Source organism: Oryza glaberrima, chromosome 1 (genome assembly GCF_000147395.1).
Source record: "Oryza glaberrima chromosome 1, OglaRS2, whole genome shotgun sequence".
Taxonomy (NCBI): Eukaryota; Viridiplantae; Streptophyta; class Magnoliopsida; order Poales; family Poaceae; genus Oryza; species Oryza glaberrima.
The window spans coordinates 17,957,718-17,971,357 of NC_068326.1; the positions used below are offsets into that span (position 1 = coordinate 17,957,718).

General features: G+C 43.8%; 1 protein-coding gene and 1 pseudogene across 5 annotated transcripts; one reads left to right on the forward strand and one right to left on the reverse strand.

Moving 5' to 3' along the window:
* The first annotated feature begins 7,348 nt into the window (after positions 1–7,348).
* LOC127759911 (probable cation transporter HKT2;3) lies at positions 7,349–9,855 on the forward strand (annotated as a pseudogene).
* A 602-nt stretch (positions 9,856–10,457) lies between these two features.
* LOC127770759 (uncharacterized) lies at positions 10,458–13,492 on the reverse strand. 5 transcript variants are annotated; one of them, XM_052296575.1, is made up of 4 exons: positions 12,766–12,893; positions 11,809–12,632; positions 11,050–11,260; positions 10,458–10,942 (listed from the first exon to the last, which is right to left on the reverse strand). In XM_052296575.1, exons 2-4 carry the CDS (start codon positions 12,487–12,489, stop codon positions 10,647–10,649), a joined length of 1,188 nt encoding a protein of 395 aa, XP_052152535.1. In that variant the 5' UTR covers positions 12,490–12,632; positions 12,766–12,893; the 3' UTR covers positions 10,458–10,646. The 5 variants fall into 5 exon arrangements, with proteins under 5 accessions (XP_052152535.1, XP_052152544.1, XP_052152540.1 ...); XM_052296584.1 differs by lacking the exon at positions 12,766–12,893 and adding an exon at positions 12,633–12,747 and having other exon boundaries at positions 11,809–12,541; XM_052296580.1 differs by lacking the exon at positions 12,766–12,893 and adding an exon at positions 12,633–12,729 and having other exon boundaries at positions 11,809–12,534.
* Positions 13,493–13,640: the final 148 nt, after the last annotated feature.

Consider the following 13,640-nt stretch of genomic DNA (forward strand, 5'->3'; position numbering starts at 1 on the left):
GCAGTAAAACATGAACATATCAAATATGCGCAACATGTCGAACACGTACCGAGGTGGCGGAAAGACCGGTCGCTTGGCAGGAACTATTCGCGGGTGCGCGCGTTGACGAAGGCGCGCAGCACGCGAGCGGAGAGGAAGGCGAGCCGTCGCGGAGGAACAGGGAGCAGTCGCGCGAAGCGCTTCCCAAAAACCTTATTGCCGCCTTCTCTCGGTGCAGGACGTCGAAGGCAGAGGTTCCGGAGACCTGCTCTCCCGATCGCCGGTGCACGCCGGCGAGCGGGATGGAGTAGTCTACGAGCGACGGCGCAGCACAGAGTAGGAGGCAAACCCTAGATTGATTTCGCGTGTGTTGCGTGAAGGCGGTGGCTCAGTTTATATAGAGATAGGTCGCTTGATCAGGGCGCCACTCCTCGTAACCGAACCGGATAAGTCGCGCGTAACTTATCTGGACTCCACGCCGTTTTCATGCACCGGATTTTTCGGAATGTTTCCAAAACAAAACAAATCCGAATTTCCCGCAGCAAAACAAAACTGCAAAAGGAGGTTGCATCTGCGCAACGGTGAGAAGCCAATTTTGCGGACCATTCGACGTGCGTAACTTATCTGGACTCCACGCCGTTTTCATGCACCGGATTTTTCGGAATGTTTCCAAAACAAAACAAATCCGAATTTCCCGCAGCAAAACAAAACTGCAAAAGGAGGCTGCATCCCATTCGACGCGTACGTCGTGCACGCGCGCCGCCTGCCCTGCCCTGCCCTGCCCTGCCCTGCCAGGCCAGGCGAGCGAGCGCGCGCGTGTGTTTCCCCTCTTCTCTTCACCACATATGCTTCAAGTGGCTAGGAGGGCATCCTCCCTTTTAAGGAGGTCCCCCTCTCCTAGAATAAGCAAGGTGGTACTAAACTCCACATGCTTGCCATCCCATGAGATGGGCTTTTGTGATTTTCCAAAGAATTAATCCTTGAATGGGCCTTAGCCCATCTATTAATTCCAACAATCTCCCACCAAATCTCAAAATCCCACTGAGATTTGACTTTTCCAATGTACTGTTTATATACCAGCGGTTCAATGGAGACCGATTAAGATTGAACATCCATCTAGAACTTCAAGCTACACTTACTCACAACTTGAACAATGGACTACGCCTTGAATTGCAAGTCTTGTGCAAGCAAGTTTCACTCAGAGTCTTATCTGGTACTAGACCGTCTGTAGACTACCCCTCGGGTGGAGCGTATAAGTCATACTGCTAGGTCCTTAGTAAGCTTCCTAGAAGATTCACCCAAAATCTTCATAGACTACGACCAACAATCAAGCTCACAAAGGTGAGTTCTTTCAAGAATACTCTGCAGGACAACATCTTTGCTAATTAAAGCCAACAGAACTCATTAAGGCATAGCCAACCTGCCTTGGAGCTCACGAGAGTACATGCATCTTCACTTAGAGAGGGTATATATTGGTACTCTCCTCTAGTTTACTGATGGTTTGTTCTTCCCAGGTTCTAATTCACAGAATCTCCGATCACATAGAATGGGTTACCACCATAGTATAACTCACATGGGTCTCAAACCCATCTCCTTCGATGCATTGTCTATCACATTTCGTGATAGTCCCTTCGTGAAGGGATCTGCCAGGTTTCTAGCTGTTTGGATGTAATCCAACGTTATAACTCCAGAGTTTCTCAATTTCTTGACAGACTTTAATCGTCTTTTCACATGTCTAGACGATTTCATATTATCCTTAGAACTATTCACTTTGACAATTACTGCTTGATTGTCACAGTTCATAAGAATAACCGGCACCGGTTTTTCAACAATAGGCAGATCCATTAATAGATCACGCAGCCATTCTACCTCAACAGCAGCAGTATCCAATGCCGTCAACTCTGCTTCCATGGTTGACCTCGTCAAAATGGTCTGTTTGCAAGACCTCCATGAAACAGCACCACCACCCAGTGTGAAGACATATCCACTAGTGGCTTTGATCTCATCCACATCAGAGATCCAGTTAGAATCACTATAACCCTCCAGTACCGCAGGATACCCAGTATAGTGAAGCCCCAATTCCATAGTACCTTTCAGATAGCGTATTACTCGCTCAAGCGCACGCCAGTGATCATCTCCCGGATTAGAGGTAAACCGGCTCAACTTGCTCACAGCAAAGGAGATATCAGGCCTAGTTGCATTAGCTAGGTACATCAGCGAGCCAATGATTTGGGAATATTCCAGTTGATTCCTAGCAATTCTCTTGTTCTTGCGAAGCAACAAGCTAGGATCATAAGGTGTTGGAGAAGGCTTACTATCAATGTAGCCAAAGCGATTCAAGATCTTCTCCACATAATGGGATTGCAAGAGTGTAATCCCATTCTCACCTCTAATTAGCTTAATGTTTAGGATAACATCAGCTACTCTCAAATCCTTCATATCAAAATTTTGAGACAAGAATGATTTAGCCTCATTTATCACCTCAAGGTTTGTCCCAAATATCAGTATGTCATCAACATACAAGCACATAATAACTCCCTCACCCCCAACATGGCGATAGTACACACATTTATCTGCCTCATTGACTGCAAAGCCTGTGGATGTCAATGTTTTGTCAAATTTCTCATGCTATTGCTTAGGAGCTTGTTTCAGACCATACAAAGACTTCAACAATTTGCACACTTTGCCTTCTTGACCTTCAACTACAAACCCATCAGGTTGATCCATATAGATCTCCTCAACCAGCTCTCCATTAATAAAAGTTGTCTTAACGTCCATTTGATGAACGAGAAGACCATGTGAGGCTGCTAGGGAAAGTAGCACACGAATTGTGGTCAATCTAGCAACAAGTGAGTAAGTGTCAAAGAAATCTCCGCCTTCTTTCTGAGTATAACCCTTAGCAACAAGCCGAGCCTTGTACTTTTCAATAGTACCATCAGGCCTAAGCTTCTTCTTGAACACCCACTTGCACCCCACAGGTTTACACCCATAGGGTCGCTCTGTCACCTCCCAAGTCCTGTTAGCGATAATGGAATCCATTTCACTACGGACAGCCTCCTTCCAGTAGTCTGCATCAGGAGATGCATATGCTTCTGAAATTGACTTAGGAGTGTCATCCACGAGGTACACAGTGAAATCATCACCAAAGGACTTGGTCGTCCTTTGTCTCTTACTCCTTCGAGGAGCTTCACTGTCATCCTCCTCAGTGACATGTTCATGTGTATGTTCAGTTTGTTCTGGTGGTGTGATTGAACTGGGAATTATTTCAGGAGGTTGGCTAGAACTATTATGTGTATCATTCATTGGGAAAAAGCTCTCAAAGAAGGTAGCATCACGAGACTCCATAATTGTACCAACATGCATGTCAGGTACCTCAGATTTAACTATTAAAAATCTATAGGCAATACTGTGATGAGCATATCCCAGAAAGACACAGTCCACAGTCTTAGGTCCAAGTTTGCGCTTCTTCGTTATTGGTACATTGACTTTTGCCAAACACCCCCATGTGCGCAAATAAGAAAGTGATGGTTTTCTCCCAATCCATATCTCATATCGTGTTTTGTCCTTATTTCTGTTAGGAACTCTGTTTAACACATGATTCGAGGTCAACAATGCCTCCCCCCACCATGCCTTAGGTAGTCCCGCGGTGTCCAACATGGCATTCACCAAGTCAGTCAGTGTGCGGTTCTTCCTTTCAGCAATCCCATTAGACTCGGGAGAATAGGGAGGCATCCTCTCATGTATGATGCCATGTTCCTCACAGAATAAGTCAAACTCGTTTGAGAAAAACTCTCCACCACGATCAGACCTGAGTCTTTATATCTTTCTGTCAAGTTGATTTTCAACTTCTGCCTTATAAATTTTAAAATAGTCTAGAGCCTCGTCTTTCGTTTTCAACAAGTACACATAGCAAAATCTAGTAGCATCATCAATCAACGTCATGAAATATCGTTTTCCACCCTTCGTCAACACCCCATTCATTTCACAAAGATCTGAATGTAGGAGTTCTAGTGGTGCCAAGTTTCTCTCCTCGACAGCCTTGTGAGGCTTGCGAGGTTGCTTCGATTGCACACAACTATGGCACTTAGAACCTTTGACAATGGAAAACTTAGGAATTAAACACATGCTGGAAAGTCGAGACATCAAGCCAAAATTAATATGACATAAACATGAGTGCCAAACATTAGCCTCATCATCCACACTGCCACAAATATGGTTCACAGACTTATTGCAGAAATCAGAAAGGGAAAAGCGGAACAAGCCTCCGCACTCATAACCTTTACCAATAAAATATTCATGTTTAGACACAACTACTTTATTAGACTCAAAAACCAACTTAAATCCGTCTCTAGTCAGACGGGAGCTACTAACAAGATTCCTGTCGATAGAAGGGACATGCTGCACGTTCTTCAGCTGCACGATCTTTCCCGAAGTAAACTTCAGATCTACCGTGCCAACACCATGAACAGGAGCATGTGACCCATTCCCCATTAGGACGGTGGAACCCCGTGCGACCTGATAAGAAGAAAACAATGAGATGTCAGCACAAACATGTACATTGGCCCCAGTATCAACCCACCAATTAGTAGACTGATTAACTGAAAAAACAGTATGTAAATTACCATACCCGCTTCCATCTCCAGTGTTGCCAATGGTCACATTAGCAGACTTAGAAGTCTGCCCTGCAGGTGCCTTCATCCCCTTGCGCTGTGGACACTTCCTAGCCAGATGACCAGGTTGGCCACACACAAAGCAAGTCCTCTCATCCTGATTAGGATTGTTGTTGTTCTTCTTCTGCTTCTTGAAGTTGGTGGTTTTTTGAGCTTTGTATTTCCCCTTGCTCTTGTTCTGGGCCTTGTGCACAACATTGGCACTGGACTGCCCACCATCGCCCTTAGACGCGGCGTCCTATTCCCGAGCTTTCTCCTCAACATCAAGAGACGCTATCAACCCCTCAACGGAGTATTCATGTCTTTTGTGTTTGAGTGCAGTACCAAAACTTCTCCAAGATGGAGGTAGTTTTGCAATAATGCACCCGGCCACAAATTTGTCGGGTAAGACACACTTAAGGAGTTCGAGTTCCTTAGCCATGGTTTGTATCTCATGAGCCTGTTCGACTACAGAATGGTTGTCAGCCATCCTGTAGTCATGAAACTGCTCCATGATGTACAGATCATTGCTAGCATCAGTAGCACCAAATTTAGTATTCAGTGCATCCCACAACTCCTTAGCGTCGGTCATGTGCATATACACCTCGACCAGACGATCGCCAAGAACGCTAAGAATGCATCCCACAAAGAGAGTAGTGGCTTCCTCGAATTGCTTCTACTGTTGAGCAGTAAGAATTCCTTCAGGTTTGCCAGTACTCACCCAGAAGCATTTCATAGCTATCAGCCACAGAGTGACCCTGATCTGCCATCTCTTAAAGTGCACACCGGTGAATTTATCCGGCCTCAATGCATCGGCAAAACCAGCCATAGTAAAATCACAGCGCCTATAATAAGGTTTTTGGATTGTTGAGATTATAGGCATATAATGATTTAATATATTCCATAAATAAAGGGTTGTTGAGATTATAGGCATATAATGATTTAATATATTCCATAAATAAACCATGATATTGCAGATGTAAACTAGCATGAACGCATCATTAGATCTACACATGTAAACTAAAAGGGCATCCTCCCTTTTAAGGAGGTCCCCCTCTCCTAGAATAAGCAAGGTGGTACTAAACTCCACATGCATGCCATCCCATGAGGTGGGCTTTTGTGATTTTCCAAAGAATTAATCCTTGAATGGGCCTTAGCCCATCTATTAATTCCAACAGCTTCATCGGCGGAATGCGTTGGAGAAAGCGGCGGCTCCGGCAACTCCGCCGCTCCGCCTCCTCGACCCATCGGCTCCGCCGTCCCCCGCCCATGATGCCGGCCTCCATGCCCTTGGCCTCCTGGAAAGAGTGACGGGAAGGAAAGGAAGAATGACGGGAAACGTGATGGAGTGGCATGGATTCAATTTTTCAAAATTTTAGTGGCACCTAGTCGATATCGCGAATAGTAGTGGCATTTTTCTAATTTTCCATATTTGCAGTGGCATGGATCTATTGATCCAATTAACCCAACCCTTAGTTAAAAAAGAGGAGAGGCACAAGGAAAGCCCGATGGTATGCATAGGGCATGTGACATGCGAGGGCTAAGGATTCGCAGATTTATTTTTTAATAGATAGATATACATCTAATAGTCTACAATAATGAGTCCACCGTTTTAAGTGAAAATTAAGGATTGGATGTTTTGCTTTTTTTTTCTCAGAATTTATAGGATTTTCTTAATTTAATGGTGTGCCATGTAGCAATGAGGAGTGTTTGTAGGAGTCCATGTGGTGGCTTAGAAGTGTTTATAGGACGTTTAATGGAATTTTAGTATATAATAGATCACGAGTTTACCTCCAGTTTCAGTCCAGAAATGCTTGTCCACTCGAACAATCGTCCTTTGTCTGGATGAGTCGGGTTGTAACAGCATGCTTGCATTTATGTTGTACCATGGTCAGCAAGGAACTGAATAGAGCAGTGGCTGCTAGAGGAATGATTTCTGTCCAGTGGTTTCTGTACATGCCCTTTGAAGCATGGCATCAGAATGCTTCCTAGCCATGAATTTGGTAACAGCTAAACATGCTCCAGTGCTATCGATCAGTAGTAGCTGCAATCTCTTTCTGCATCATCAGTGCAAGATATACTCAAGGCAATAACCAAATTCAAAATAACTTGCACCAAAAGAGAGTAAGGTGGATAGACTTACCTAAATGACATTAAGTGGAAGTGCTGTAATAATTCTATTAACTTTCTTGTTCAGAATGCAAAATGCAGAGATGCTTCGACATCCATAAAAGTTCTCCATATCATCTCAGAAGTACTCTAATTATTCTCCATAAAAATTCAGAGATGATATCAATTGTTAATACTTTCGGATGTCGGCGATATCATACCAGTTGCCAAGAATTTCAGTCAATTGGTTGAGGAGCATGCCTGCCAGCTCTTTCACTAACATGTCATCTTGCTCAAACAGTTGCTGTTCTCACCCTTTACACTTGCTTATCCAGTCATAGTTGCCTTACCAGTATGGCAAATAGAGGAACAAAAATTCAGCACGCATGCAAGCAGTCGAGCACTTCTTTCTATGCTTTTTATATAAGCATTCGTGTATCTACCTGCATGCTCTGCAACTTAACATCATGTTCTGAAAGGCACCTCAACCATGTTGCAGATGTCTTCCTCCTCGCCACTAATATTAACCAATAGACAGATATACTATCACAGTGCCTTGTATATATACTCACTGAGATTGGTTGTCCCCTTTATATTTCAACACAGCAGTTTGCAGTTCCATCTTGAATCAAGACAAACACAATCAGGAGCTAGAGGCTCTGCCCTCTATCTCCAATGCCTATTCGGCTGCATATCTTTGTCAATTCTGCAAGGCATGCCATCAACTCATCGGCATTCATTTGTCGGTTCATCGCATACCATCTTAGCCCGCTTTTGATTCACTTATCCTATTTTCTTATCATTGATGTACTTGGTTTTGTTTCCTTGGTGGTGCTCAGGCCAAGCAACCACAAGTACAATCCTCGCTATGTTGATATGTTTTTCCTATCAACATCTGCAGTTACAGTCACAGGATTAGCCACCATACAAATGGAGGATCTTTCCAGCTCTCAGATAGCTATCCTGACTCTCTTGATGTTCTTAGGCAGTAAGATGTTCCTTTCCTTTCTTGGCCTTGTCCTTGAGTCAAGCAAGCAAAACAAACATGATCCTGAAAACCGTTGAGTCAGTTCAGTTACTGTGTGCAAGCAATCACAGCTAGAGATGCCTCAAATACTTAGTGTTTGTGGTGCTGGCATACATGATCATTATTCTTGTCACTGGTTCTCTATTGGTGTTCATGTACATAGCTCATGTTTCAAGTGCTAGAGATGTGCTAACAAGGAAAAGCATCAACAAAGCTCTCTTCTCGATATCGGTCACAGTCTCCTCATTCACAAATGGAGGGTTATTGCCGACAAATGAGAGTATGGTTGTATTCTCCTCAAACAATGGCCTCCTGTTGCTACTCATTGGCCAGATTCTTGCAGGCAGCACACTGTTCCCTGTGTTTCTGAGGTTGGTGATATGGGCATTGAGAGGACTAAGATTAGCAAAAGCTGAAGAGCCTGACTTCATGATGAACAATAGCAGCGCATTAGGTTTCAGTCACCTGCTGCCTAACTTGCAGACAATATTTCTTGCAGCTGTGGAGGTTGCTTTTGTAGCCATGACAGTCATCCTCTTCTGCTTCTTGAACTGGGATTCTGTAGTGTTTGCAGGGCTCAGCTCCCTCCAGAAGATAACCAATGCATTGTTCATGGTAGTGAATGCAAGGCAGGCAGGAGAAAATTCCATTGATTGTTCCCTTGTTGCGCCAGCGGCTTTAGTACTATTCATGGTCATGATGTGAGTTCCTCTCTTTCAAGTTCTTCACAGTCTCAGGCAACAATCAGAAGAGATAACATAACATGGTTGCTTACATTTCTCAGGTACACTCCATCCTTGACAAAGTAGTTCTCAGCATGTCAAGATCACAAACGAATCGGCCCAGAAAGCGACGATAGAACAAGCAAGGGGAAACCATTCCTGAAGATGATGGCATTTTCACCACTCGGCTTCAACACCACAGTGATAATGCTGGTCTGCATCACTGAAAGGAGATCACTCTCCACTGACCCTCTCAATTTCTCCACATTTAACATCATCTTTGAGGTGATAAGGTAACAAATAACACTTGCACACACACAATTCTTCTCATAATGTTCTTGCTCACCTCCATGACTATTTTGAGTTATTCATCACCCATTGCTTCTGCACACAGTGCCTACGGGAACATTGGGCTGTCCACTGGCTACAGCTGCTCGAGGCAGCTGCAGCACCAGGAGGGGATTGCCTGCCATGAGAAGGCGTACAGCTTCTCGGGGTGGTGGAGTGAACCAGGGAAACTGATTCTTGTTCTTGCGATGCTCTGCGGGAGGCTCAACTCAAAGGATTCCACAAGCGCACGAACTAGGTGATGATGAACAGAAGCGATCAGTATGCGATCGATGTTCTGCAAGAATCAAGAATGCAGTGTACCATCCCATCAAAAAAAAAAAAAGAAAAGAAAAATGGATGCCCTCAACTATGATCTGCCCCTATGTTCAAATTTCAATGATCGGCGACGGCGCACTTACCACCGGCGGCGGCGGCGGAGGGTGATGCCCTTCGCGGGAGTGCCGCACCGGAGCTCGCCGCCGGCGAACAGACGGCGCCGTTGCGATTCCTGCAATTTTTCACAAATGCAGACAGTGAAAAAAGCCCCTCCTTTTCTTAAAAATTTAATGGATTAAAAAAGAGCACATTTCTCCCCCTTTAACCTTTATTATATCAATTAGTAAATTACATTAATTTGACTGATCAATCACAGCCAGGATCTTGTTGCATGCAAGTATCTAGACGATGAACAGGGGGGAACATGTTCTCAAATGAATTGATAGATGAGAACAAGTGAATGAACAACATATCTACCAATGCTTCTGAAGTTCTGAAACTTGCTACGAATGCATTCATGGTAAATGCTAGTCATCTTCTGCAAACCAAGTTGAGCTTCTTCTTTCCAAGATCAGTTGCTTGTTGGCGCTTTTTACATGTGGGCAAGGCAGCTCTGGCTTTAAAGCATCTATTTTTGTATTAAGAAAACAATTGGTGTTCATCATGCTGGAATTATGCTGATGAACACCAAGAGATAAAATGATCTCAAATCTCTTGCAACATCCTGATACAATGGGCGTCATGCTTTTAAATACATAAAGAAAATTGGACACACGTGACTTGTAGAGTAGTGAAGCTTAGTGCATATGAAAATGAATTGTTGTACTATAATTGCTGCTGCATGATTACATATGAACTTTGACAGAAATCATAATGTCATGGTGATGGTCACATGATATATATTGCTTCAGCCAAGATGAATCTGTTTATTCGTCCAGAAACCAGTGTCGCATCAAAATGAAAAAAAAAACAATCAATCTGTGATTGTATATATCTATCTGCTTATGTTTGAAAAGATCCCAGAAATCTCATAAACCATTCCCCTCAAGGAACTAGTACTGAATATAAGGAGTATACTATAATAAAGATGAATCATAATCAGCTATAATATCACTATTTACAGCAAGAAATAAAATAATAAAAAAATAGAACCTAACAAACTCTGATAAGATCATTGTGGTATCCTAAAAATAGCAACCAATCCCTAAAAAACAACAACCAAAGTATCCACGGACTGCAAGCAAAAGGGAAGAAGCTAACTTTGTGAAAGCAAACCCCCACTGTACCAAAACTATATGAACACCACAACTCATGCAAAACTACAAGCATGGAAAGCATCAAAGGGCATCGGTACACATCCTGAAACTCATTTTAAGCCATCACTGCAGTATATTATAAATAACCATCCAGTCCATATAAAACTATAATAAAAAAAGATATCTTCATTAAAATAAGACATCGGAATACACATCACCTATACTATCAATATCACTCTAGCTTGCATTCACTGATTCACCCATAAAGCAGTTCTGGTTCATGCCTCTCAATGTCACTCTAGCTTGTATTCACCTTTAAAATGTCACTCCAGCTTATATTCGCCCTTGAAGCAGTTCGGTTCATGCATTGGGCGAACTTAGCATCTCGGGTAGGATCGAAATAGATATAATCATCCCCACACATGCCTACTCTATTGCCTGCCCACTTCCCACCACTAATGATTCTTGCATTGGTCAGCTCATGCGTGCCATGCGCCATTTCTGTGAAGTCCATGTCGCCACCACAATAATTTTCAATCGGATGCACAGGATGCATAATCCTGGTCCCTTCATATTCACAATAACAACAACGAGCTTCTCCAAAAAAGACAATACCAAAAAAAGGTTAGCATCAAAATACAAGAAAGAATCATTCTATAAATTATATTTAAGAAAAGGACACAATCATATATCAAACATACCGTGTTTTGATTTTATTGAGACGGTACAGCAAAAGGATATATCATCATCATCATTACTGAATTCAGCAAAGAATAACTTAAGTCCACTTCCAACTTTTGGGCTTGCCAAAAAGTTTACATGTGAATATGGACACTTGAAGTCCAAGAAGTTCATCTGGCTGCCCACACGCTCATTTGCAACACAAATTACTTGAAGATCATATAGATATTCCTACAACCATGAAAGAAGTGAACTTGTAGAAAAATAGCAATTATAATGACATTATGAAAAGGACAATTACACACTAAACAGATACTCTTGTTATCCTAATCAATAGGGAAGAAGTGAACTTGCAAAAAAAATAAACTACAATGACATTATGAAATGGGTAATTCCACACCGAACAAATCCTTTCATCATTATCCTAATCAAATCATTAGGGAATAAGTGAACTTGCAGAAAAGTGCAACCATAATGACATCATGAAATGGATAATTCCACGCTAAATAGATCCTAAAACCAGGAAAGAAGTGAACTTGCATAAAACTGCAATTATTAATTTATAATGACATTATGAAATGATAATTCCGTGATAAACAGATCCTTTCATTATCTCAATCATCAGGTAAGAATTGAATTTGCAGAGAAGAGCAATTATAATGACAATATGAAATAGATAATTCTGCACTAAATATATATTTTCATTATCCAAATCAATAGTCTAACTAAGAGAGCAATACTTTGAAAGTAGCACATAATATGGAATGGAAGGTACTAACCTTTTTCCTTAGTGCAGCTTCAATCTTTCTACGAAAAAAACCATGTTGAGTGACAAATTTTTCCTTGAACGCTATAAACATATCCAATGCATCTGTAGACAGATCAACAATTGTCTCCAAAGATTTAGCAGAGATGCAGTTTGAAGATGGCAACAACGTAGCTAGCTGAAGAACATCATTTGAGGAAAGTGGGGTAGAAGTACGCAATAGTGATTTAACGGCAGCCTGCACCTTAGGTAGAGATTGAGTGGAAAACTGTACATAAGCTTCGGGCTCAGGATGAAACGATGCATCCGCTGCAGCCTTGTAGGCACTGACATCCCAGCTGGATTCCCACCCTTCCGCTCCTGCCATTTCAATTGCTTTGCGAACTTTCAGATTATTCTTTAGCAGATATATCATGGCATCATGCTCAGAAATCTCAGGAATGCATGTAAGCAATAGCTTGATAAGGCCACGAAGGGACCGGGACTCCACACGAACAAAGGTGGAGGTGCAGATCATGTCCACCTCAAGTTTCTCCACAGCAGGGAAAGTAGAGTCATACCAGAGAGTGTTGACGATGATGTTGGTCACACAACTGAATGGGCCATAGCAGTAACCCATTGACAAGGGCACGGTGGTAACGGGCCCGAACATCTTGCATAGGTAATCGAGAGATTGCCTTGAGGTACTTGGCATGAATCTTGTCAAGTAGAACAGCCCGAAGTGATATTGTCAAACCACCTGGCACCTTCTCACAATTAGCATCACCACTAGCATTAGCATCGGTATGGCAGTTACGAAGCCGCCGTTCATCAGCAAAAATCATTGGATTGTCAGACCTGTCAAGCGTGGGCGGCTTCTTCTTCAGCATTCCAGACAGCAACAAGATCTTCTCAACAGACAATACACAGCCGCGATCTGCTAGCACGGTCTGGGTGACGAATTCAAGACGAGACGCCAGCGAAAACGAACCAGCAATGAAGCCGTCGACGTTAGGTTGCCTCGCCGATGATGCCGCGCATGTAAGGGCAGCCCTGGCAGCGTAGGAGGAGGTGTGGAATCGTTCATCCTTGGTGTTGTAGCAGCGATTGAGCTCGATGAGGCGGACGGCGACGAGGAGGTCGGCGTTTGCGAGGCACAGGTAGCGGAGAGCATCCCAGGTGGGGAGGTAGCGGAAGTAAGATGTCAGGAAGGTGATGAGGCCCTCCAGCGATCGCTCGCCGATGGTTCGTGTCTCCGGCGGAGGGGAGGGGGCGTCGCCGGCGGCATCCGACCTCGCTGCGGCCGATGGCGTCTTGATGCTTGCCTTGCGCTTGCGCTTGCGCTTCTTGGCCCGGTGATCGGGATCAGGCTTGTCGGGGAGGAAGGAGGAGAGGGTGTTGGCGATGATGTTGGTGGTAGGGTCGGCGAAGCCGAAGCAGACGCCGGCGCCGACGAGGCGCGGGGCAAGCTCCGGCAAGTCGTCGAGCGGCAGCATGGCGAGCGCCTCCTTGTAGTAGCCGTGGATGGTGCCCAGAATCACGGATCGGTTGTGGGTGATTCCATCCGAATTGCCGTAGGAAACATCCGGCCTCCCGCTGCGCCGCCGTCGGCCATCCATCGCCGGGCGGTGATTAGGGTTTGGCCTCGACGGGTGATTTGATTTGATTTGATCTTTTCTTTTTTTTTCCTTTTCTTTTTTCTTTTTTGCCCTTTCTCCCTCGCCCCATCCGGCCTAATCTCTACTCGACACTTGGACAGACAAGGTAAAGTATGACAGAGAGTGAGTGGGCCTAAACTGGGACAGATTCGAGGAATAGGAGTTATGGATGGGAATAAGTCGACTTTGACCCTCTCTTAACGAGCGA